The 26,016-nt window shown below is 56.4% G+C and overlaps 1 protein-coding gene across 1 annotated transcript in view; it reads right to left on the minus strand.

Moving 5' to 3' along the window:
• NEK6 (NIMA related kinase 6) overlaps positions 1-26,016 on the minus strand; it is an 83,511-nt gene that overhangs the window by 1,725 nt on the left and 55,770 nt on the right. Inside the window, exons 7-11 of the mRNA XM_055324279.1 lie at positions 25,494-25,604; positions 21,126-21,234; positions 20,716-20,823; positions 11,062-11,156; positions 3,339-3,452 (exon numbers count right to left, since the gene is read on the minus strand). Of these exons, the coding sequence (XP_055180254.1) occupies positions 3,339-3,452; positions 11,062-11,156; positions 20,716-20,823; positions 21,126-21,234; positions 25,494-25,604 (537 nt within the window). The remainder of the gene's footprint in view (positions 1-3,338; positions 3,453-11,061; positions 11,157-20,715; positions 20,824-21,125; positions 21,235-25,493; positions 25,605-26,016) is intronic.

Raw genomic sequence — 26,016 nt, forward strand, 5'->3', positions numbered from 1 at the left:
ACTTAGGGCGAGCCATGGGTGTGCAGTCACAGCCACTGGGAGAGCCAGGGCCATTCCCAGGCCTGCCTGGCCCCAGAGGGCCACACTTCGAGACCCTGTATGTTCAGACAATTGTGAACTTCAACTGCCCACGCTAGTGTGTGTGTGTGTGTGTGTGTGTGTGTGTGTGTGTCTGCCTGCCTGCTGTCAGGCATGCAGATACCAAACCAGAGGACAAAACTCAAGGCAAAGGCTTATTGATCATAATAAATGCATTAACATGCAGCAGGGCTGCCGTCTGCCCACCCCCTGGCCTCTTTATTGTGCTCATGAAAGACGGAGCTTTTAATTATACAGACACTGAAGGCTGCCCCTGCCTCCGGGCGGGGGAGGGGCGCCTTGAGCCTCTGATCGCCTCCATTCTTCTGATAGCCAGAGTGCCAATTATTTTAATGGTAATTAAAATAATGACCTTAAAAAGCCAACATCTTAACTTACATCACTGGGCTCACTGCAGTTTTTTTTCCATTTAAATACCTGGTGCTGCAGGGGCCTCATGGCCCTGCGGGGTCAGGGGCAGCAGCAGGGACAAGGGTTGGTCCTCAATAAGAGGGCTTGTGGACTCAGTGCCGTTCTGGCTCCTTCTCGCTCGGGGAGCCTAGGGAGGGTGGAGGGGTCATGCAGGGGGCCCTGAGGCTGCAGGACCTGCTCCATGTTTCACACCTGAGGTGTTGCAGGTTGCAAACCTCTGGGCCCAGCCCGGCATTGGGAGCTTCCCTCCAACCCGCCTACACCTTTTTGGGATTCCACTGCTTTATGAACACTGGGAAGCCCCTGGACAGGCAGCTGCAGCCGAGCCTGCGGCCACTGGAACACTTGCAGTCTGGGGTTGCCCATGATGAGACAATATTTTTAAGAACCTTACAGACCCTTCCAGTATTCAGGGGAAGGCAGCAGTAGTTGGCCTCCGACAAGTTAATGTGCCCAAGAAAAGCAGAGGAAGGTAAAGTCATTGTGAGTCCCAATTACTCAGTGAGCAGACTATGCGGTTGGCAGTAAGAGCATGTTTGAAAACTTCTGAAACCCAGAGAAACAAAAACAAGTGTCTTTTACACCCATTTCTAAGAGGTGATGTGAACTTCAAAAGTGAAGTGTGCTGAGCAACTCCAGTGCTAAGAAGCACCTCTCACTGCCTAACACATAGCCTAGAAATGCTGAACACAACTGGTGAAAGCTGGATGCTCTGGGGAGCACAAGGTCACAAAGTTGGAGTGACTGACTCAGGAGAGAAGGGGGCTGAGGGCTTTACCCAGATTCACTTCATTTCAGCCTCTCTGTAGGGCAGAGATTACAGTTCCCATGTATGGGTAGGAGACAAGCAAAGTTTTGATTTGCTCCAAGTCCAAGCTGCTTCTAAATAGTACAGATTTCCAAATTGAAAAAATGAGAAAAGAAAAACCAAATGCAACTACTAACTTGGTAAATAAATCTATTGACCTTTGTCCTCTGCGAGTCTGCAGAGCCAGTAAGTGTGGCATTAAGTATGAAGGCTGCCAACAGAAAGGGAGCTGATGACCCTTCTGGTTGGCCTGCCTGGACACAGCATTAGAGCTCTTTGGAAGACCTGGTCTCTGCAGCCCAAGCCCCTGGTGGATGAGGGCTGCTCCTTCCAGAGCCTTCAGAGCCTTCAGGATTGGGGACTGTAGCAAGCTACACAGATGGCACCTCAGCCCAACTGAACAACTGGCTATGAAGAGCTGTCAAGAAATAGGATGGCAGGGATCCCTGGGTGGCGCAGTGGTTTGGCGCCTGCCTTTGGCCCAGGGCGCGATCCTGGAGACCCGGGATCGAATCCCACGTAGGGCTCCCAGTGCATGGGAGCCTGCTTCTCCTTCTGCCTATGTCTCTGCCTCTCTCTCTCTCTGTGTGTGATTATCATAAATAAATAAAAATTAAAAAAAAAAAAGAAAGAAATAGGATGGCAGGGACACCTGGGTGCCTCAGCAGTTGAGCACCTGCCTTTGGCTCATGGTGTGATCTCGTGGTCCCAGGATCGAGTCCTGCATTGGACTTCGTGCAAGGAGCCAGCTTCTCCCTCTGCCTCTGCCTCTCTCTGTTTCTTATGAATGAATAAATAAAATCTTAAAAAAAAAAAACAAAAACAGGATGGCACAGTGGCTGGGTGCAGAATCACTGGGTTCAAATCCTGCCTTCACCACCTGTGATTTACATCACCTTGGGCAAGTTACCTTAACCTTAAGTTACTAAGCCTTAAATGGCTCGTAAATGTGAGCCATTATCAGGATACTATGGCCTGTGGTCCTTGCACGGTGGAGAGGTCTCAGAGTCCCCTTCACATCTGCTAGTGTTGCCCCTGACCGAAAGAACGATGATAGTTGGCACAGAGCATTTACCCTGAGCCAGGCCCTTTGTTGCATGTGGTGTCTACTTTAGGTGGCTTTGGGGTAAATGTTCGCCTGGTGCTGAACTGGGCACGTCCGTCACATGTATTATTTAATCCTTACACTGACCTCGGGAGGTCACCTCTAGGTTATCCTCATGTTACAGCTGAGGAGACTGCGACTCAAAAGTTTGGCAACTCCCCCAAGAACAGGGAAGGGAGTATGTAGATATACACACGTCTACACTCTTAGCCATGCTGTATTGTAAACCTGTCATCTGCACATTTTATCCACGAAGGTGAAATATTAGCTCTATATTCAAGAAGATGGAACTGAGGGAGGGACATGAAAAGGCAGCTAGTAGCCGGCATGGACCCAGCGCCAGACCTATCAGCCTGTGTCCAGAGCCCTGGTACCCAAAGTAGAACGTTGAAGGTCAAAGCCCAAGGTGTGGCTTAAGTCCATGACAGCAAGGAGAGCGGTCTGCTTGCCATGGTTTCCTGGGCGTGGACTGGCAGCCAGCGGGGGGTCTGGGGCGAGCCGAGGCCCCACCACCTCCTGGCTCCGTGTCGGGTTCCTGCTGTCTGACACCACAGGGAGCCCGTATCTGGGACCTGCAGCAGTGAGCCTTGCACTCGAGCACCGGAGTTGAGAGCCAAATGGGCAGAAGTGTGCCAATGGGGCCTCACTGGCCAGCTCCTCCTGGTTTCCGTGCCAGTGGGCTGGCCACAGACTGCCGTGGGGGGCCCACCCTGGTGTCTGTGAAACCTCTAGCAAAATTAATCTACTCCCCGCCCTGGCCTGCCCCAAGTGACTTTCCCAGAAATCTTCCTTCCTTTCTCCACCCAATTAAGTGAACCCAAGCTCAACCCCACAGCCGTGGCATTTTGGAAATACCTCCCCTCTCCAGCCACTGCTGGCCACCAGGCTCCCCAGGCCTGGTGGCAGCAAACTCACCTTCTCAGAGTAATGTTCTCCAGGGAGAGGCGGGTAGTCACATTGCTCGATCTTCTGGCAGAGGGAGAAGAGGTTCATTTTATCTCCATAGAAGGGGCTCTGGAGAGCTGCCATCTGTAAGGGGTGGGGGTGGGGGGACGGGTGAGAAACAGGAGTGCGCAGCCTCAGGGTCCAGGGTGAAAGGGACCACTCCTTCCCTGGTCCTTGCTGAGCCTGCCCAGCAGGATTTCCTCAAAACTCTGGGGGAGCTGGGATGCAACAAAGTAGCAGTTTTAACACAATCCTTGTCACAAGCAAGTTAAACAGCACAAGGTTTCAGAGACCAAACTTTAAAGGCCACAAGGAAGGAGAGGGAGATGCAGGCACAGCCCACCTCACGCCCCAGCGCTCAAGGACCGGTCCTGGTGGTGTGCACACAGCAGATGGGGAAACAGGCTCTGCTCGCTGGGATGCGTGCCTGGGCCCAGCAGGCTCTCTCTGGTGCATTGTCTTCTATTTCTAAGAAGCAATTCCAAAGACACCCAGGAGAGGATGTCTAAGTCATACATTTAGGAAATTACCCAAGGACTAGCATTTTGGGGGTGGGGTGGGGAGGTGAGGCATTTCATTTTTGGGTTTCATTCTGGCTGTTTGCATTAGCCCACTACAGAGCTGCTCTCCGAAGGCCTGCAATTCAGGGCAGTGGCCGGTGTCCTGGAGAAGCGAGATGCCCAGACACCATCGGGGAAGGCAGGTGAGTAAGAAGGCCGGCCACCTGGCCAGCCCAGAAGCAGGGGCCCGGGCCCCTGTGTATCTCAGAAGCTCCAGGGTGGGAGGGCAGCCAGCCCCTGGTTCTGCAGCCAGCCACAGCCGGCCCAATTCCCAGTTCTGTATTCTCTTCCTGTGCGTCGGCCTCTGGTTTCTTAGTCCGTAAAATGGGAAAGGCTCCACCTGCAGGGTTGCAGTGAGGCCTCGCTGGCACAGGAAGCACCACAAGCTGGGCTGTCGCCACCCGTGATGAGGCCACTTGGCATGGCTCCACCTTGGGGCCCTGGGAAAGGAGACGACGAGATGGTGGCCCAGTGGGGTCTTCCCCAGTCGGGGAACTACCAGGCTTCCCTTGTCTGGAGGGGACCCGGGCCCCCGCCCCATCACACACAGCGCTACTCGGGGTTCGCGGGAGCTCTGGGGCGGCTGTGTCCAGCAGCCGAGTAGCAGCCCAGCACAGTGCCTGCCGGCCCCATCTGCTGATTAATCCGTAATGGGATTCAAGTACTTCTTGTCACTCCCGCTCACTGTTGCCTGCTGCCAAAAGATGGCCCAATGCCTCCTGCTAATGAAGTGCCGTCGGGTAACTGTGCCTGCCTGTCTGTTTGGCCTTGGTTCCCTTCGAGGAGCCAGGCTGCCAAGGCCACTCCGCACAGACTCTTTGGCCAGGGGTTCTGGGGCTCTGGCTGTGATGGGGCAGTGGGCGACCGCAGCGGGCAGGCCAGCAAACCCCATCTCAAGGCAGGGTGGAGCCCGCGGTGCGGGGTTTATGGGTGCCCACCAGCTTTAGTGCCGCTGTCTGCCCCCAGCCCCTGTGAACAGCTCTGGGGGCCCCAAGAGCAGGGCCTGCCTTCTCTAGGAGGGCCCCCGGGCAGCATCCTTGGGTTTCTGGAAGGCCTTCAGGGACACAGCACAGTGTGGCCCGGAGACTCTGTGGTTTCCTCTGACCCAGGCGTCAGCCCAGACAACTACCTGTGGCCCAGGTGCTTTCAGATGGGCATTCAGGGACAGCCTCAGTGCTCCCCCTCACCTTTCCTCCTATGACCAGGGACTCCAAGCCGTTCGAGGACGAATGGGAAACCCATACTTGCAGGTAGGCTACAGGGAGTGGCCCTGGCACTTGGCAGGGAAGGCCGAGTGCGTGGAGGCCCTGCCCGCTGCGGGTTCCACTGGCCTGACAGGGAGCGGGCTTTACCGGTGTGCAAAACGGCATCACGCAGGAGATGCGTTTGCAATAGTTCAAGTGAGAGCCTCGGGTGCAAAGGGTTAATTGGACAGCTTCAAAAGGACATCTGTTGCCACAGTGGAGAGCAGCTGAGGCTCCAGGGCGGTCACTTGGGGGTGATCTGAGTGCCCTCCGAGTCGTGGCTGGACGATTAAGATGGGTTTTCCTGGAAAGTGTTTCTGTTCAGAGTAGAAGGAACATTTAAAATGCCGGCCCACTAACAGAGGCCCCGGTTTTTTCACGAGTCGGGCCTGGGAGGGAGACTGACTAATCCTTTCAGCAAGCCATTCTGGTCTGCACACACCTTGCCATTTGGGATTCCAAAAGGGCCCCGCAGATGGGTAGGGGGCGAGCCCCAGACCACCATCCCCTTGAAAGCGTTCCTCCCTCCCTCCGGCACGTGCCCATGCTGCCCTCAACGGGGTCCGCAGAGGGATCTGCCCGGGGAGCCCTCCCTCTCCTCGATGACTGCGGCTTCTCCGTCCACCAAGGCAGATTCTGGTGGCAGCAGAGACCCGGCCGTGGGCCTTCCACCCAGATCAGGGCGCCGGGCTGTGATGGAACCTCTGGGGCTGCTTGAGGTGCTGGGATTAGCACGATTACCCCGAATGAGGAGATCCTCGCACCAGCGACCAGACGACCGCCCACCTCTGCCCGGTTGCCGCGGAAGGGGACTGTCTGGGGCCGATCCCGTCTGCCTCGTTCGAACTGCCAAGGGCTGTGGCGCTCAGCGCTGCTCCTCAAATACAGAACTTTTCTTCTCTGGCATTATCGGGATGACACCCAGCCAGGAAAGTGGGAGAGTGTGGGCGCCCGGCCCTGCCAGGAGGGCTCAGGGAAACTGGTGTGTGATCTGAGATGTCAGAGGGAGGAGGGGACTCTGACTTCAGAGGTGACAGCAACTGCTGTTGACTCCTGCCCTGTTGGGGCCTCAGACGGCCGTCCTGCCACCTAGTATCTCCAAAGCCCACCCCAGAGTGAAGGCTGCACCCAGAAGCCAGGCACCAAGGGGTCTGCAGCCCTGCTCCCCCACGAGCCAAAGGGTACCACACCTTTCTCTGGGTAGAGCCAGAATTCCAAACAGGATCCTGTACAAGGGGCGGCCAATCCTTAGTCTGTGTCCCTCACTGCTTTCTTGCTGGGTCCAGTCCCCCAAGGCTGCCGTGAGAAGGTTCCCTGCCGAGGATCCTGGGGCTGGTGCTGGACAAGCTGATTCCCTCAGCTCCATGCTCAGAGCTGAGCTCTCATGTAAATAAAACTGCGGAGCTCGCACACTGGGTGCCCCCATGAGGCGTGCTGGGTAATGAAAACAAAGTCCTGGGCCTTCTGACAGGGCCAAGCTCCAGCATCTCTGCTGGGGGGCGGGCTCCCACCACAGAGGGGGGCGCTGCAGTGGCTGAGGACTCCTCACAACCTGGCCTTCCTCCCCTGGGACTCTGGGCTGGGGCCCACAGCCCCTTCTCCACGGCACTTAGGCCCACCCAAGCATGGAGTCACCAGGGAGAAGGGGACTGCCCGCCCCTCCCCCCCTGGCTCGGGAAGGCCCATGCGTCCTGCCCTGCTTCTGGCCAGGGCCCGTCCACAGGGGGTGGGCTCTGACAGGCAGCCTGGGGACCAGTGCCCATGTTGGCCACTTCCTTGTTATGAGACCCTGGGGAGTCACTCCACCTCCCTGAGTCTGCTTTCTCCCTTATAACAAGGCTGGGACTGGCCTGGTGTGATTCTCTGGGGGCAGTGCTGCTCCCAGCCGCTGAGCCATCTGGCCTGTTTCTCCAGATGGTGACCTCTTCCCGACAGATCCCAGTTGGCACCCACCCTCCGGGGCGCACGAGGCAGGTACAGTGTTTTGTGGCCACTCACTAGCCACCAGTCAACATTAACATCTTTGGGTGAGCTCAGGAGGTTCTTAGTAGACCCCTGGCTGCCCAAGGGATGGGGGTGGGCTGACTAAAGACCCCCAGAGATGCCTGTATCTTCATCCGTGAAGCCTGTGAGCGTGTTATCTTCAATGGTAAAGAGGATTCAGCAGGTGTGATCAAGTTAACAACCCCACGTGGGAGAGAGTGCTGGGTGGTCCAGGTGGGTCCTAAGTGTAATCACAAGTGTCCTTATAAGAGGGAGGCTGAGGCAGAGTGACTACAGAGGAGGAAGGGGTCATGAGCCAAGGAGCACCCGGAACCTCCCCATTTTCCATGGAAAAGGCAAGGAAAGGGATTCTCTCTGGAACCTGCAGAAGGAACCAAACCCTGCCAGCATCTTGCCTTTTGTCCACTAGAACAGATTTTGGACTTGTGGCCCCCAGAACGGTAAGCAAATACTTTTATGTTGTATGAAGCTGTCAGCTCTGTGACAACCTGTTGTAGCAGAGGAAATGAACACGGGGCACTTTCGAGACTTGAGGCTGTGCCGGGGCAGGCCTGTCCACACAGGGCAGGTTTTCTCTGGCTCTATGCTGTCACTTCAGGCCACAGGCCGCCCTGGCTCGGGTGGGCTCCTCCTCAGATGTGGTCTGGAGCAGGCAGGCGTGTGGGTGGGAGCGTCTGGGACGGTTCTTCAGGCCGGTGCTTCGGGGACACACCACAGGCCGAGTAGTGGAAGCTCTGGTCGTGTCTGTGGGATGTTTCCTTCCAATTACCAAACCCTGGGTCCAGATGCATCTCCCTCCCTGTCTGTGGGGGTAGCACCCACTTCCTGCAGGGTCGGGGGACTTGGCGGCCTCACCAGCCTCGCCTGCGAGAGGCCCGAGCCGTCTGGTTTAGGTCAGTGCCACCCATCGCCGAGGACGCCGATGCACGGAGGAAGGACATGGCTGATTCTGAGGACTTCCCACCGCCAGCCCCCACCCTGGCTGCAAGCTGATCGCCCCCACAGGCTGCCAACAGACAGAGCAGCTCAGCCGCACCCCAGCCTGGTGCTCGGGAGCCCAGGCTGTGAGCACTGCCTGCACACCCGCCACGCAGCTTTCGGGACTGCAGCTGGAGACGCGAGGACGGCCCCCCAGAGCCCAGGCAAAGGCTGCACAGGGCCTGGCACAAGTGCAGGGAGCCAGCTGCCGCCCTTGGGCCCCGGGGAGAGGGGTGGCCGCCGCCACACCCTGGCTCGCACTCGGGGCGGCCCGCGGTCTGCTTATGCTCAGAGGCCATCCGGGTTCACACAGACAGGAAGCAGCTTCCTGAAATCCCAAACCAGGGATGGAAAAATAAGAGGGCCAGACCATCTGGACTGGGGACACTATGCACGAGAGCAGGGGTACGAGGTTGAGTTCTCCAGAGATGGAGATGGAGGCCAAGCGGCACTTTGATTTCCCACTGGCCAAAGCAAAAAGGGAAATATGGCAGTCGTGGGCTCCTTGCTGCCAGAGGGGGGTGGCAGATGCCAACCTGTCAGCCCACGCCCAGTCAGCAGCTCATGGCAGCGACGGGGTGGCCACAAGCACCAGTGACCTGCCCGTAATGCCGGAGGGCCTGCTCTGAGCCAGGCTCCGTTCGGGAACTACTGCCGCCAAGCGAGCTAACTACGCGCAGGTGTGCGTACATGTACACACCATGGTTCAAAATAGCCCACCTGGACCCCGGCTCCACTGGAGGCATCTGCTTAGCCCTGCGGAGACTAGGGATGGCAGTCCCCCTCCCTGAGGACTGACACAGGGGTGGACAATGCCCAGTTGGGGTGTGTGTGTGTGTGTGTGTGTGTGTGTGTGTGTGGAATCCCCTCCTCAGACCCCAGCCAGTGCAGGGGGCAGGGCTTGGCTGGTGCACGGCCTGGACTCAGCTCTGTCACTGGCCTGGGCAGCCTGGTGGCCGAGCTGTTCACCCGAAGCCGAGACTGTACTTGGGAGAGATGGCTGTAGGGACCCGGAAGTCAGGGTTCATCCCAGGTGACAGACACAAATACCAGAGGTTCTGTGTGACTCTGGAGGTCTGCCCACCTGGTTTTACTTCATTCTAGGCAAAACCACACCACACAAACCCTTGGGGCTACTCCGACCATGCAGACACCTGGGACATGCTGCAGGCAGGTCTCTTTCCCGTCATCCTTGCTGAGGATCCTTCCGACGGTCCTCTCTTTCTCTTGTTGCTAAAGACCATCCCCCTGCCCAACCACTCTGGACTCCCAAACCCCACACCAGCTAGGCTGTGAGGAGAGATGGGGACAGCAGAAGGATACACAACTCAGCCCTCTTGCACCTGAGGGGGCCAGGAACTGCCCTGTACTCCCTGATCCACTGCAGCCACCAGGTGGATACCACCAGGTGTCCTTTAGGTGAGTATCCCCAGCTACTCCTGTTTGGTGGCCATTAAACAATTCCTCCCACAACAGATGCCCTCTAGGGTCCTGAAAAGCAGGTCTGCTCCCCACCTCTACCGTCAGGGCCTGACTTCCCCCACAAGACCTCCAAAATGACACTGAGAGTCCCTGACACTACTAACCTCTGGGGGGGGGGGGGTGTCCAGCTACAGATGCTACTTGGCTTTCTCTCTAACCACTAGGCCACTTCTTTAAAACAAAATGTCTGCTCTTACCAGCAGGAGAGATGCTGTGAAGCTTAAACCTTACAAAGGATGGGTTTTGACTTGCTCAGTAATGCAGGGAGGGGACCCTACTGCTGAAGACCCCAGCTACAGGCACCCCTACAGTCCTGATGTGGATCAGCAGTGGGCAGCTCATTCCTTACATTTATACCCGAGGACCGTTGAGCTTAATTCCGAGTCAACAGTCCCTGTGCCCCCCAAATGCCCCCGGTGGGCCCCTCAGCACTATCTCGAGCGGTGCCGCCCTGGCAGTTACAAGCTGCATCAGCTTGATCACAAGTCTCTTATCTGCTCCAAACCAGACCCCACATAGGCTCCAGTCAGCTCCAGGGAAAGCAGAAAAATAATCAAGGTTCCAATTTTAAAAGCAAACCATGCTAGGGGTCTCAGGGCCTTGGAGGATTTTTTCAAAGCCTCTCGCATCTGTTCTTTCATTTATCTGGACGGGGATGGTGCAGAATCCCAGAGCCGCCCAGCACTAGGCGGTCCAGGCCAGGGTGCTGGAGGCTGTGGCCACCAGCTCGAAAATACTGGAGGGCTCGGGGTTCCCTCCCCCACTGGCGGCTGCTCCCAGACCTCCAGGGTGGCCGGTCAGAATCTCTTCCTGTCGTCTCCTGCCTGCGCCTGCCAAGACTCAGAAATATTCCTGTCCCGCCATCCAGACGGGCCCCCAGATCTGGAAATGGCCATCTGGTGGCTCCCTTCCACAGCTCAGGGGAGGGGACGTGGTCTTTAGTGGAACCCTGTTGCTGAGCCCGGGAGAGCGCAGACACCCTCTGTGCGAAGTGTATCAGAAGCACGGGCCAGAGCCGACCCCTTCTGTCCCCAAGGCCCCACATGAGGCCTGATGCTGGGGAGCCAGACCCCCTGCCTGTGCCCCCTCCATCACACAGGCAGACACTCAACCCTGTTTTTAGTCTGTTTCCCTCTGCAAGTGGCAGCTGCCAAAGGTGACGTGGCACCCAGTTTGCCACTCCTCTGCCTCTAACAATCTCCTCCAGCCTGACGTCATTAATCAGGCAGACGTTGGGCTGTGTGGGGTGAAGGACAGGACCCAGATGGTGCCAAAGTCATAGGTGGATGTCACACATCCCTGCGTCCCCATATTGAGCCAGGGGTGGGGAGGTGGGGGGTGAGGCTTAAGGCCCTGCCCTGGCTGGCTGGGTCCCTGCCATGCACACCCCGCTGAGTGCCGCTAAGCTGCAAGCCAGACACTCACCTCGTACAGCAAACAGCCCAGAGACCAGATGTCAGACTTGAAGTTGTAGCCGTTCTCATGAATCCTCTCTGGTGACATGTAGTAAGGTGTCCCCACTGAAATACAGGGAGGAGGTGGGTGGGTGCTTATGCTCTGTGCAGGGAAGGCTGTGAGGGGGAGGGGAAGGCGTGGGGGCTGGGGAGATGGGGCCTCGGTCTTCCTCTCCTTCTGTCCGCTGCTCAGTCATAGCTCCCACCCTGGGTAGGGCACTGGGTACAGGGACCTCCCCAGACCTGACAATTGGTCTGGGGGTTGGGCAGCTGGGGATACTTGTCTTTGCCAAGTGTCCAAGGGAGTGGGATATGATGGCCGGGCTCTGGGAAGCAACTGATCAATTGTCCTTTTAGGTGAGTGCTTAAACCCCAGAAGAGTCCAGATAAGTCTCAAGAGTGGGGGGAAAAAACCAACCCCTGGTAACGCTGACCAAGTGCATCACATTGTTAGCTCACCTGTGTTCTTAACAGTCCCCCAATGAGGCAAACCCACTTTACAGATGGGGAAAGGGAGGCTCAGAAATGCGGCAGGGCTGAGGTTCAAACCCAGATCTTTAGGCTCCAGAAAGAGAGCTCTTAGCCTCCGCCCTTGACTGGCACTGATCAACACATCCAGACTTGGGGCTGGCCAAGATTTCTTAAGCCAAGGACAGCAAAGAGCGTAACCAGAGAAGACTGATAATCTGGACTTCATTAAAATTAGGAACTTCAGTTCCCCCAGAAAACCATTCAGAGTCGAGAGGCAAGTCCCAGGCTGGGAGAAAAGTCTCCGTCCATACACCCAACAATGGCCCCATACACAGAATGTATTTTCAGTAAATCATTAAGTCAAAGACAAACAACCCCCTCCCTCAAATTTGCAAATGACTTGAAAGGGCACTTCACAAAGGAGAACATCCAAGTGGCCAATAGGCACATGAAATGATGTTTTTCTCATTCGTCATGGGGCGACCATGATGACAAATTAAAAGCACAGTGAGTTACTACCACCCGCCTTCCTGGGTGGTTAAAGTTAGAAAGGCTGCTATAAACCGAGCTTAGTGATGTGTGCAGCAACGGGAGCCCTCGTGCATTGCCCATGGGGACCGAACAACGTACGCCAGCCTCGGAAAACCATCTACCGTGGAATCTACGATAGCTGCAAATACTGCCGACACCACAGCTGGCAGGTGGCACCCCCCCAGGGAGGTGCCCCAGGAAAATGAGCACTTCTGTCCATCAAGAGACATGATCTTATTCATGAGAGCCAGAAACTGGAAACAAATGCCAACCAACAGTTGAATGGACACATTGATCCTGTGGCATATTCACACAATGGAATAATACACAGCAACAAACAAGAGCCTGCCCAGATACACACTGCAAAATGGATTGATCTCACAGAACGATGCTGAGCGAAAGCAGCCAAGCACAGAAGAGCACATGCTATCTGATTCCATTCTTGTTTTTTTTTTTAGGTTAGTGAGATTTTTTAAGATTTTATTTATTCATTCATGAGATACACAGAGAGAGGGAAAGAGAGGTGGAGACACAGGAGGAGGGAGAAGCAGGCTCCATGCAGGGAGCCCGACGTGGGACTCCATCCCAGGACTCCAGAATCACGCCCTGGGGCAAAGGCAGGTGCTAAACCGCTGAGCCACCCAGGGATCCCCCTGATTCCATTTTTATCAAGAACAAGTTACATATGTATGTCATTATCTGAGATAAAAAAGCAGAGGGAGGGCAGCCCCGGTGGCTGTGAATGGAGGTGGAAAGCCCTGCTCTGGGCCTGAGCACCCTGTGGCAGGATCTCAGGTACCAAAGGGTCCCAGTGCCCTGCCCATGACTGGGTCATGGGGGGCACCTTCTAAGCACCTACTCACTGGGTCCATGACTCTGTCCCATCTTATCACCGTTAACATCATTTTCTTGCAGCCTAAACACCATCTACTTGAGGTACTACCCAAGAGGGACTACCTGACTGCTGCTCTATGTGGACACCAACCACCCTCTCTCTGATGGCAATAATCCCCAACAAGGACAGCAACCATCACTTAAATACATGGAGGAAAGATGTGTCATCCTATCGCCTGGCTAACTGCTATTCAGCAGAAAGCTGTCAGGCAGCTTACAGATCCATGTGGGATTCTGTAAACAAACTGCAACTTCAAGTAGAAACCCCTTTGTATATTCTGGTCATGAGAGAGCAAAAGGAATAGGTAAGTAGGAAATGGATGTCTTGTTACATGGAAACCACAGGATGGAACCCAAACAGCTCTCAGACCAGACTGTAACTGACTCAAGCACTCAGGATGCTGTAGAAGGAGGTCAGAGGTTCCATTGTCAGCGAGGGACAGTAGTGTCCATTGCTGGCCACCCTGAACCCCTACCCCTGCCCCTTGGGCTCGCCCTGATGCCTCTTGCCACCCTCAGTCTTGTCCTTTGCTCACTTTAGACCCACCAGGGCCTCTACAGGAGGAAAAGAAAGGTCAGGGAGCACCACTACCCCCTCTCCCTCATGTTCTACCCAACCTTCAACCTTCCTGGGGCTCTTTCTGCTTTTGCCCCAGTTTCCACAGTGCAAGAAAGGCACCCAAAGGTGATGTGGACCTTCTCCTAAGATACAGGGCTGCAGTACCACCCACCCATCCCTCTACCCATCCATCTATCCCTCTATCCATCTGTCCATCCATCCTTCCATCCCCCCATCCCTCTATCCATCCCTCCCTCCATCTGTCCATTCATCCCTCTATCCAACCCTCCATCCATCCACCCCTCTATCCATCTCTCCGTCTGTCCATCCATCCATCCACCCACCCATCATCACCCATCTATTGTCTGCTTATCTACCCATCCATCAGTCTGCCTATCCATCGTGTGTTCATCCACCCATCTGTCCCATCCCTTTATCTGTCCTTCTGCATCCAATGCTAACTGAGCCTTGATGTTGTGCTGGGCCCTCCCAGGAGTGGGCCCATCAGGAAGGAGTGAGTTGCCAGTCCCCGGAAGTGTCTAGAAGGACACAGAGAAAGGCTGGACTGACTGGGAGCTGCAGCTGAATTGCTTGGAGGAGCCTGTTAGAAATCTGGATCTGGCCCACCCTCTAGACCTGTGGGCTCAGAATGTCCAGGGCTGGTGCTAGGACACTGCCTCTCTGGCAAGCTCCCGGGAGACGGTGACATGTGTCATCGTCTGAGGAGCTGGGCAAAGCCTTCCCCACGGACATGCTTTCAGAAGCTCAGACACCTGTGAAACAAAGGAATTTATGAAGCATTAACTGAGGGAGATTTGGCCTGTCCCCACCCCTAGGTACATTCCCCGGTCCCCTGGACCCAATGTGTGAGTCTTAAAGGTGGGGTGCTCAGCTTGTGCCGGGGGAAGCATCTCTTCCTGTTTTGCCATCTATTCCTGGAAATAAGTCTGTAAAACCCGGTTTCCTTACCGACAACAGATATTCAAACATTACGAAGCATAACCCACAACTTGCATAAGTTTTCAAGATAAAATGAGACACTTCAAAGAAATTCCAAGCTTGCAGCAGGCCCTGGAGAATGTATCCCCAAGCCCCAGGGGAGCAAAGATTCTGGAGAAGAGTGGGAGACGCTGACAGGAGGAGGGGCCCCCTGAAGGCCTCACCCAGCTCAGCCCCTAGTCCTGCCCCAAGGGGGCCTGGGGCACTGCGGACAAAGCAGTAGCACAGACTCCGGGAGATGCTCAGGGTCTGAGGCCCCTTCTAGCAGAGGCTGGATCTCATCGGGTCCTTGGACCCGTCAGCTCCCAGCCAGCCCCCACCCTCACTCCCTGCAGTGGGGGATGGAGCTGGCATATGAAACAGGAGCCTAAAAAAATAAATAAAAAAAAAATAAAAATAAATAAAAAAGAAAGAAACAGGAGCCTAACAAACCCCGACCTTCCCCACATCTTTGCCTAGAACTCCCGGATTTCAAACCGGGTGGATATCAGAGGAGGACGTGGGACCTCAAAGCGGAGGCTGATTAAAGAGGCCGCATCCTGGAGATATGCCACTCCTGTCAAAACAAACTTTGCTGCGTCGAGAGATGCTTGCCGTGTTTGAAACATGTTCATTAGATATGAAAAAGGCAGAGATTTCACATGAAGAAGAGGCTGGCATCTGTGGGCTGCACTTCTTCCCCACTGGTGGTTTTGAACATGGCTAGAGAAGCGTGGGGTCCCCACCTGACACCACACACATGCCCCTTGCCACTGCCAGGTGTGCCTGGGAGCTGGGACTCAGGGTGCAATCCTGGCAGCACAGGTGGGCTGCATGCACTTCTGCCACTCAGCTGGAGAGTGCTGAAATTCTCCCTCCCCGCCTCAGTTTCTCCATTGGTGCAACAGAGAGGTTGCGCTTGAGGGTCTCCAGAGTCCTCTCCTCCACCCTCTGGAGCATTGGTTTCCTTCCCTGGAAAATGGGTACATGACAGCCTACCCCACACGCACAGGTGGAAGGGCTATGGGACGGCTCTACAGACCCTCACAGGGGCAGGTGGACCGCAAACAGCAGGGCTGAGGGTGGCAAAGGGAGCAGGGGAAGAACACAGAAGGAGCCAGCACCAGATTCTGGAACCTGAGTGGCTTTCTCTGGGCTGAGCTCTGTGATCTGCATTTTCATCTGTGGTCTGTCCTGTGAAACCGCCAACATCCAGGCAGGCCCCCCATCCTGAGGGTGCTCCCCTCCCCAGCCCCAGCTGTTGCCCCCACCTCACTCGCCTGGACCGCAGGCTGCCTTAGCCCTCCCTGTCTACCCATTCCCACTCTTCCTCCTCCCCTCTGCCTGACTGGCTCCTCATCCCCCAAGGGAGAAAGGCCAGGTCCTCAGCTTAGAATTTGAGGCCTCTGCAGATTGTCCCAGCTCCCCCCAGCACTGGCTCTTTGGGCAGCCACACACACACACACACACACACACACACACACACACACACACATTCCCTACCAGGGTGGCCTGTGTCACCACACATTGGCAGGCCTCCTCAAACCACGGGCCAACCCTACGCTGGGCTACACATAACCCTCAAGGGAAGCCACGCCCTTGAGAAAACACTGTACTTCCATCAGCATGGACTTAATTTCAGATTGTTGACATCTGTACAAATATCTGCCTATTTCCAGTTCCCACGCAGAGGGTCTCCAGCAGTTGTGCACAGCAGGTTACACAATCAGCAACTCTGTGTGACACCCTGTTATCTAAGTGTCAGGCTCCCACCCAAGGTGGCCTGGGAAGGGGGGGTCCCTCTGGTGGGAAAGTGCATGGCCATATCCCACCTTCCCTGCCACATGGCTCTGGCTGGAGCCTCCTGCAGGGCACCTGGACCTCCTTCTATGTTAGGTGACTGGGATAATGCCCACCCCCAGGGAGGCTGCAGCACTAATGGCTATGGTACCTGGGGCATGATTATTAGAGCTGTGCTTGGTTGGTGGTGAGGCCTCTACACGGATTTTCTCCCCAGGCTGTAAATACCAGCGAGCAGGGGCTTTCCTGGGGAGCACCTGGGGCCTGGCACAGGTCCTGCCAAGTGAATGACTGGACACACAGGTGAGTTGTAGCTCGTTTCCTAACCAGGATCCATCTTCATTTGCTGTCCCCTTGAGACCCTCTCCTTCCCTCTCTGGCAGCAGCTCATCTAGGAACAGACTGTGCTCTGAAAATGCCAGGGGTGTGGCAGGCAAGCCAGATGCCCTTCACCAGCCAGGTGTGACCTCCCAGGACCTCCACCAGGTCCGTGCTCAGATCCTGGATCTACCTGCTGGAGCAGGTTTTCTGGGCCAGTCATTTGCCAGCGTCCTGGGCTGCAAGGATGGGCAGGAGTAGGCCCAGGGAGCCTGTCTGCATGGTGCCCCCACTGATGGGATCTCCCAGGGCATGTGGCTGTGAGGACCATGTGCCCACTCGGCAGATGTTCCCCAGGGCCCACCCAGTGCTGAGCGTGGGCATGCTCACAGGAGTGTTCCATCCTCCTTCCCTGCCATCCAGGCAGGCCCCCCAAGCCCTAGGCGGCCCCTGCTGGGAGGGTAGATGGACTTTTCCCCTGAATGGCTGGGCACCCAGAGAGCTCATCAGGACCCAAGCCCACTTCCCAGTGCACTGTGGCTGTGCCCAGAGTGGAGCTGACACCCCGAGGGTTCTAGTCCCTGCTAGCTAGGTGACTTGTGGGGATGGGGTATCCCACCCTCTGAGCCTCAGTGTCCTCATCTGTCACACGGAGACCATAAACCTCGTTGGGATAATTTTTTAAAAAGCAAAATGTTTCTGCAACATCTTCTAAGCCTTGTCTTCTTTGTTAAGTCACCTGTTTGGTGAGGTCGGTAACCACAGAAAACCCAAGTCCTGGGAGGGGCAGATGCAGCCCTAGGGCCCCAGAGGATCCTGGGTTCATCAGGGCCCAATTTAGAGCCTGGGACCCCAGCACTGTGCCTGTCTATACACAGTGGGCCCTCAGGAGACAGTTCTGCCCACCCCTGACCATGCCACCCTGGGCCTGTCTCTGTTCTCCCACCAGTCTGGGGGCCCCCTGAAATCAGGGAAGGCTGCATAATCTCCTCTCTAGTGCCCAGCCCAGGGCCAGAGCAGTCGGCTCTGGGAAGGGAGAAGGAAGAAAGTTATGTCCCGGGGTCAGGCCCGGGGTCGACAGCCTGGGGAAGCCTGTGCGCTCTGACCACAGTACCTGCTGGGGCTGCCCCCGATGGGACCTATTCCCCAGCCCCTGAGAGGTAGCATGAGGCCTTCACGGGCCCTGGGTGCAGGCAGCCTCACTGCCCACCCCTGAGCCCAGCCTGTGGCTGCCCTGTCACTACTGCTGAACAAGCAGGGCCTGCTCTCCCAGCCCTACAATTTGTCTTGCAGCTGCTGCCGTTGCTCGGAGCGAGACACTTGCTTGTAGCTTGTGAGCTGTGTATAGGCAAATCTTTCATTTTTCTTTCATTACACCGGCGTGTACTGTCACTTAATTTTTATGTATGCAATCCTTCCTGACAAATATGATCTGCTGCCTGGTAATTCGTCTGACGCTCATTCTGTTCCGCGCTCTAATTACGGCTCCTATTCCTGACACCAAGGCAGCCACTCTGCCACCGCTGGGTACCGTACCTGTCAGCCCGGCCATGGCATGACTAATGCCCTTTCATGCCAGCCTCGTGTTAGCAAATACAGAGGCATGGAGGGGGCTGGGGAAGGGAGAGGCAGGAGGGGATGGGATTTGCATAAGCCCTGCGGGGGGGGGGGGGGCCGTCAGCGGCCTCAGGAGAGGAGGTGCTTGTCAGGGCAAAGTGGCTGCCATCACAGCATCCCCACGTAGTAGGTGTGCAGAAGCAGTGGATGCATAATTCACGCCCATGCACAGGGTGTGAAGGAGCCCTGACCCCGAGTCCTTTCTGAGTCACAATGCAATGGCAATTAGTTCAATTTTTTGCCCGATCAAATGTGTGCAGAAGACTTAGTCGGTTGTTTGCAGACCTTGCTGTGGAGAGGGGGGCCTTTCTTCTACGTCAGGGAGACTTGGGCCCTGGGTTTCGGCTCTGTGCTGTGCCTGTGGTGGAGCCTGGCCCTGGGTTCCGGGAGTGGTCCTCACCACACCTCCACCCATGGCCTCTCAGCTCGGGGGGTGTCCCCTGGACTTAGGCACAAAGCCCCCCAGGAGGGGTCCTTCCATCCATCACTCAGCCCGGCTGCTGCTCCAAGGCCTCGGGAAGAGCCTGGCCTAGCGAGCAGCCTTTTCCCAAATTCCAATTCCTTCTCATTAATATAATAAGTGCACCAGTCCGAGTCAATAAACTCACACTGTCGAACAAGCCCGCATTTCTAAACTCACACTGTCGGACGAGCCCGTTCCTAATGATGTGATCTTAACCGGCTCTGACGAGAGCGCAGCCTCCTCGGTGGAGGGACGGAGAGGAGGGACCTGGCTGACGGGGACAGTGGCTTGAACTCTTCTTCTCTTTGACAGCTGCCCTGGAATTTCTGGCCTTTGGAAGCTCTTAAACCAAAGAGGAAAACAGCCCCAAACTCACCAACACACTTTGATTCTCCTAAGGGTCTGAAGGGACTGGGGAAGCCAAGGCTTCCTCGCAGCATGGCCAGCTGGGAGCTCTGGAGGGAGAGCCAGCACCACCTTCCAAGGCCCAGCCCTGGTCCTCTGGAGGAAGTGTGGGCTCTGAAGGAGAGGCCTGCATTTGAGTCGTGGCTCTGCCATTCTGTCATTCAGAACAATCACTTGAGCTCCCGGGGTTCCAGATTCCTTGTTCGCACATAGGATCCTATGGACCCTCATGGCTATTGGAGGTGTGAGTAAAGTATCATAAACTCAGGCATTGGCGGGTCCTGCACATCCTTTCAAACCCTGCCCCCCATGCTCAGACACATGTACACTTGTGTGCACACACTCCTACACTCAGGCACATGCACACACACACATTCGCTCACTCTAGTTAGCAGCTCAGAGCTGTCGATTCCCAGTTAGTGCATTTCTCCTGATTGTGTGCTTCACCCCCAGAGCCTCTAAGCCATCGGGACCTGTATGAACAGTGACAGATTCCACCAGGAACGTGTGTCTTCCAGAAAGCACCTCCGCTGTCACCAGAAGCTGCTGTTTGTACTCACAGCATGCCGCAGGCATTTGGAGAGTGCGTGGGGGACATGTGGGCTGGGGCCCCAGACTGGGGCAGGGTCCATGGAGAACAGAGCAGTTTCCAAGGGAGGTGACCAGCCTTCACACAGGGCAGCGAGGCTCAGGAGCACCTTCCCCGGGAGATGCCACCTCTAGGGTGGTGAACGGGCTCCGTAGGAGGATGCCCCTGCCATATCTGAGTCCTTCCCACTCAGCCCTGGCTAAATGTTGATATGCCCCGTTGTGGCACACGGGAGATCCTACTTCTATGGCTCTGCTGGTTTCTATATTCTAAACAAATGCAAACTCTTCATCCTCCACCATTCTATGTGTCACACCCAGTCACGGACCCTGTGTACAGATTCTGTATGGGGGGCATCACTTCAGGTAACCCAAAACCCACACCTGCCTGAGTGTGTTCCCAAGTCCCACCCTCCGGTGCTCCCGAACATCAAAATGTCCACCAAGCTGGGCACCTGGGCCCCCCCGAACCTGCAGTGCCCCTGCAGCACCCCTGTGTGCTCTGCTCCCCCACCTGACAGTTCCTGTTCCCTCCCCCACCTGCTCCCCTGCACTTTGTCACCTCCTCCTAGGTGAGAACCTGGTCCCGCAGCTTCAAAACTGCCTGTCCCAAAAACTAGAAACTAGCTCTGCTGTGCCCCACCAGGAGGACCAGACTGAGTGTGCTGTACCCACGCGAGGGGACACGACACAGCCATGAGAAGGTGGATGGCTGCCTCATACAACTGGATAAAAAGGATCTGGATAAGATGGGCTCTGCCATCCTTTCTTGGAAGGGGCATGGAGCTGTGTGAGGATGCAGGGGACCCCTGTTCAAGCTTCTTAGGGCCTAAGTTTACCCTCCTCTGGGTCACTGTGGTGAAGAGGTAAAGTCTAGAGCTCAGAAGGCACTTTCTCGCATTAATGAACCAAAGGCTCTGTGGGGGGAGACTGTTCTCACCTCCCCACATGGTTACCAGGGCCTCCAGCAGCTGCTGGGATGTGTGGACAGGCCTCCTTACCTAGGGAGTGGGCTGCAGTGGTCTCAGAGCTAAAGAAGCGACCCAGGCCAAGGTCACCAAGCTTCACGACCCCCGTTGCTGTGATGAACACGTTGGCAGGCTTGATGTCTGCAGAGGAAGAAGGAGGCAATTGGCGTGGGGCTAGGAGGTCAGGGCGGGTGGGACAGGAAAGGCAGTGTCCTTAGGGAATCAGAGAGTGGGCATGCGTGAGGCCCTGGCCGAACTCTCTGACTCCCCCAAAGATGGGCAAGATGAGTGATACCCACCGTCTGGGTAACATGTGGTCCAACCTCCTCACGGATATCCCCAGAGCCAGAAAGAGTGGAAGGAATGCTGCATCCTAGGCCCCAGGGGTGCCTGGCCTCCCACCAGCTCTGGGTCCCACTGCCCTGGGAGGGATGGGCACGTACCTCGGTGCATCACCCGGCGAGAGTGCATATGTTCCACGGCACTGCACAGCTGTGCAAAGTACTTCCACACAGTCCTCTCCGGGATGAGCCGCTTCTGCTTCTTAAAGTACTATGGTGGGGAAGACAGACAGGCCTGGGTGACAGGCCACCACATGGTCGTGCCCCTGTCCCGCCCCAGCAGTAACTGGTGCCCGGCATGGGGTGGGTTGTCAGGCTACTGAACAAATAGTACGTTTAGAACAAAGGTTCCACTTCCCATCTGCACTTTAGCCCAAACCACCCTCCATGGTCTCGTCTGCCCCCACCCAGTGTTGACCTCCCCAAGGTGGGAGCAGGCCCAGCCACCAGTGGGCATCCTAGATGGCTTTGCTGAATGGATGCCTGGACTGCATCCTGAAGGCTGTTCTCAGTCACCCTTTCTTGGGCACTTTCTGGACACATGCCCGCCTCCTCCCACAGCCCGATGGGGAGCTCCTTGCAGGACTGAACTGGCATGGAGCATCTCTGCCCCCAGCCCCAGCCCGGCCCAGAACCCAGGCACCCAATGCCTGGTGGTGAAGTCACAGTGGCCCCGCCCCCGGGCACCAGAGAATCTCAGGGCACGTAATGGTTAACAGGCAGCAGGAACCTCAAGGAAATGGCTTGACATTCTTCAATGGGCTCCTCAGTTCCAACTGACATTAATCTACCTCATGGCTTGAAAAAAACGTATATAATGCTTCAGAAAACAAAACCAACCCCCCCAAACCACCCAAGCTGCTCTGTGTGTGCTGTAAATAACCAAAGATCCCAGAACAGGTCTTGGTCCACGTTCCTCCGGGGAGTCTCCCATGTGCCCGGACCAAGGGCAACGAGGACCATGACTCGTGTGCACCAGGAACCCAAGAGCCAGGCTTCCGGCCTCAAAACCACCCTCTTTTCCAGAGTAGCCAGAGGTGAAGCTGTGGGCCCGAGTGTCAGTACAGCCGCTTTGGTGCAGGGATAGACCCAGGAGCCACGCCTGGCCTAGGGAAGGGAGAGTGGAACACAGGACCTGGGGGCACATCTGCCAAGCACCTGCCTCCTGCGGCCACTGTGTTGGGCCTTCAGCAGGGGTGACTGTGCCCATCTCACGGATGAGGAAACCAAGGGCCACTTAGTAGCTGGCAAGGGGTAGGCAAAGCTCTGCCTCGGGCCTTCGGCCTACAAAAGCTGAGCTGTTAACCTAATTAACTTCGAATGACACCAAGAGCCACCAGATGAGGGACTGAGCTCAGAGGTTCAGGAGCTTGCCCAAGGTCATCCAGCTGGAGCGCCAGAGCTGGTACTGGATCTAGGCACCTCCAACAATGGGACAGTCATAGCTGGAAGCCCCTGGCCTGGGAGTAAAGCCATCTATGAGGCTCTCCTGAGGCTCCACTGTGGGAGAGGGACCCCAGCGGTGAGCCGCTCAGGCTACAGCACAGACCGCCAGCAAGGACTCCAGGCTTCCCGGGCTGCCCCAGACTCCATGATGGGCTGGGCTGCAGTGTTATTTACGCTGTGATGTTGGTTTATCCTCATTACAGCTTTTAAGCTCGGCTGTGAATGGTGATTTTCTAAATGTCACGTCCTATAAGCATCGTGTGACATTTAGCAGGAAGGCGCAGAGTCTCTGGTGGGTTTTGGGGTGGCAGCAACTCACGGCTTCACTGTCCATCATAAATAATGTTGGCACCGTGGCGGTGGTGGCACTACTCAGCCTGAGGCTGTAGGCCCCTGGGACACAGGTTTTACTGGTCAGCAGCCTCCAGGCCAGCCCAGTGGGGCAACTATGGTGCAGCCCCAGCAAGGCCCCCAGTTCCCCTCAAAACCCAGAGGCAGCTGAAGAGTTGAAAAGCCCGGGGAGACTGAGCTTCTACCAAGTCCCAGGCACCCGTGTAGTGTGTATTATACATGGGGAAACTGAGGCACAGGGGCCTGCCCAAGGGAGGAAGGGCCAAGCAGGTGTGTCTGACTCCAGGCCCAGGGAGGGTCTCTCTCTTGCCCCACCCTGCTCGCTTGCTGGAGGCAGCACCCAGCCAGGCCCTGCAGGTGAAGGGCCTAGAGCTGCAGCAGAGGGAGGAGGAATAGGGAGAGTTGGGAAGGGGTAAGACCTTGGCAGAGGAGGCACCATGTCAGAAGATGGGGCCTGGAAGCCAGGAGGCTGCCCCAGAAACCCCAGGGGTGAGCGACCGACTTGAACCCTGGCTGGTGTGGGCCACGAGGCAGGAGTGCAGGGAGAAGGGGAGGGGAGCTGGGAGGGGGCCCCACACCCTGGCCAGGGACAAGGAGCCGGACATGCACATGTCTCCCTCCTCTTCTTGACTCGGAAGGAGCCTGCACCTGGTCCTGTGGCTCCTACCGTCCCTAATGCAGCCCCAGGACAGAGGGAGGTTGAGCTTTGTGGGAGAGGGTCACCCCTACCCTGACAGCTGAACCCTGGCCCTGCTCTGTGGACTGAGAGGCTGCAAGGACCTGGGGTCTGCAGGGGCTTTAGGGGGCAGGGCCCTTCCTCTGTCTCCCCTCTGCCTCCTGTCCACTGCCTCCGTCTTTATCCCCCACCCACCCTCTGCTGAGCATCTAGCCTTTCTTCTAGAACACAACACCGATCATTTCTACTCCTCATCCTGAGTCCTAAGAAGCTCCTTGCTGACCTTGGAGCAAGGTCTCAAATCTGGGGGCTGGGCAGTGAGGCCCTGGGTGACCTGACAACCCTGCCTCCCCCTCAACCCCTGCCTCCCCCTTGCCCAGGGCTTTGTGGACTCAACTGTTCATCCCACTGGGCTCCTGCACAAGCTAGTCTGCCACCAGATTGCTGCTCTCAGCAGGTCAGCTCAGGTGTCACCTCCTCCAGGAAGCCTTCCTTGGCTCCCACAGGCCCTGACCTTGGCTTGCTCACACTGGCTGTTGGCTGTCCGTTTACGGGTCTGCCCTCCTGTTAGAAGGTGAGCTCCCTGCAGGCAGCACCCTCGCCTAGGTCTCAGCATAGGGGCTGGCACACAGCGGGTGCTAGATGTGTGCATGCCAGCAATAGAACAACACATGAAGGAGAACAGTGGGGGGGTGGGTAGGAGGAGCGAAGACATGACAGAGCACATCTGTTCCCACCAGGCATCTGTGTGGAGATTAACATCCCTGCAAACACATTAATATGTCAGCGAAAATATAAAAGCAGGTGATAACAGCTCAAGTAATGCCACTTCCCAATGATGCCCCAATTCCTAGGAGCCAAATTTCAGAAGAGCGGGCACTGAGCAATTGCTCCATCCCCAGCGCCTGGTGGGAAAGATGGAGAATCCATGTCTGGCCCCGTTTGCAAGTGTTGCTGGGAGCAAGGTGGGGCTCTGGCATAGCTGGCCTTGCTCAGAAGCAGACAGACTGGGCTAGAGGAGGGAGGCAGCAGGTGCCCACAAGAGCCAGCATCCCAACTGGTCAAGCTGGCAGGGGAGCGGGCTCTTGAAGGAAGAACAGGGAACAGGGCTGAGGGCTAGGGCTTGGGCTTCGGGGTCCCACACAGAGGCTGTGCAGCCTCGGGCAAGTGACTAAACCTCCCTGAGCTTTGCTGAGGATAGTGTGCATTTAGTGAGTGATACATGTGCTCAGCATGGTTGTGGCTCACAGTAGGTGCTCCATCAACAGAGCTGTGCTGGTTCCTGAGTTCAGACTCATGGTGGGCCTGGGCCAGGCCCCAGGAGGAGGGGCACTGAGGGTAGAGAGGTATGGGGGCTGCCACGGGAAGGCACAGCAAGAGCCAGACCTGGCAAGTCACTCAACCTCTCAGAGACACCCGGTCTTGTCCATCACATGGAAATGAAGCTGTCCCTCAAGTGCTGGAGGGGCCCCAGGGAGATCATTCCAGTGCTGATGTTTGGAGGGTCCCAGGCCAGGAAACCGAGTTGGGCCACAAGACATGGCTATGTCCCCTACATGGGCATCCCTGGGTAAGCCTCTTAGCCTTTTTGGGCTCACTCTTCCCTTTTGAAAGTGGGATGCATAACATATTTTCCCAGGTTCTGTGAGCTGGGGTTCTGACCTAACACAAGGTTCTGTCCCAGTTTCTTCTGTGAGGCCGATGTGACAGCCTGTGGGCAGGCTGGGGCAGTGGGGACAGCGGGGGGGGGGGGGGGGCGGCTTTCTGTCCATGGCTGGCCCTCTGCCAGAAAATGGGGATGGAGCTCGAGGGGGCACTTGCCAGGCCATGGCTGAGGCCTGTGTGGCACTGTGGAAGGAGGCTGAGTGATGCTGGTGGGCAGCTTCCACCAGAGGCCACAATAGCAAAGAGACCAGGCCAAGGGGCCGCCTGATTCAGGGAGGGCTCCGTGTATCTGCGCAGCCCCCAGAACCAGCCTGCCTATCAGGCACACTCACCTTGATCATCTGGGAGAGGTCACCCGCATCAGCCAGCTCCAGTACAATGTTCAGCTCATTGTCCTCAATAAACGAGTCCAAATACTTGATAATGTTGGGATGGTTCAATTGCTGTCCAAAGAGAGACAAAGAGGGAAGCAGAACCAGTGAGGGAGGTTCAGCCCCACGCCTGCCCCGTGCTGGCTTTCAACTGGCCCCTGTTAGCAGAGCTCTGGCTTTGCTACAGAGGGCAGGGTCACTTGGGAGTCAGGCAGGTCTGGGCCCCACTCAGAAAGCCCTTCAGCATCTCTGAGTCTCAGTGTCCTCATCTGTATAATGGGCATAAGATGTTGCAGAGCAGTAGTGAGGATCAGATGGGCTGCGACTGAAAAGTCTAAGCTGGTGAGTGCCCCGAGCTGAGACTCCATGGACACCCCTGGGCAGGATCCCAGTCCTCCTCCTCCTCACCACCAAGGCCCTCAAGCATAGGGTCGGGCCCCCACCGCTCTATCACTGTGCTCAGGAAGAATGCAGCTAGCGCTCC

Source organism: Nyctereutes procyonoides, unplaced genomic scaffold (assembly GCF_905146905.1).
Source record: "Nyctereutes procyonoides isolate TBG_1078 unplaced genomic scaffold, NYPRO_anot_genome, whole genome shotgun sequence".
Lineage (NCBI taxonomy): Eukaryota > Metazoa > Chordata > Mammalia > Carnivora > Canidae > Nyctereutes > Nyctereutes procyonoides.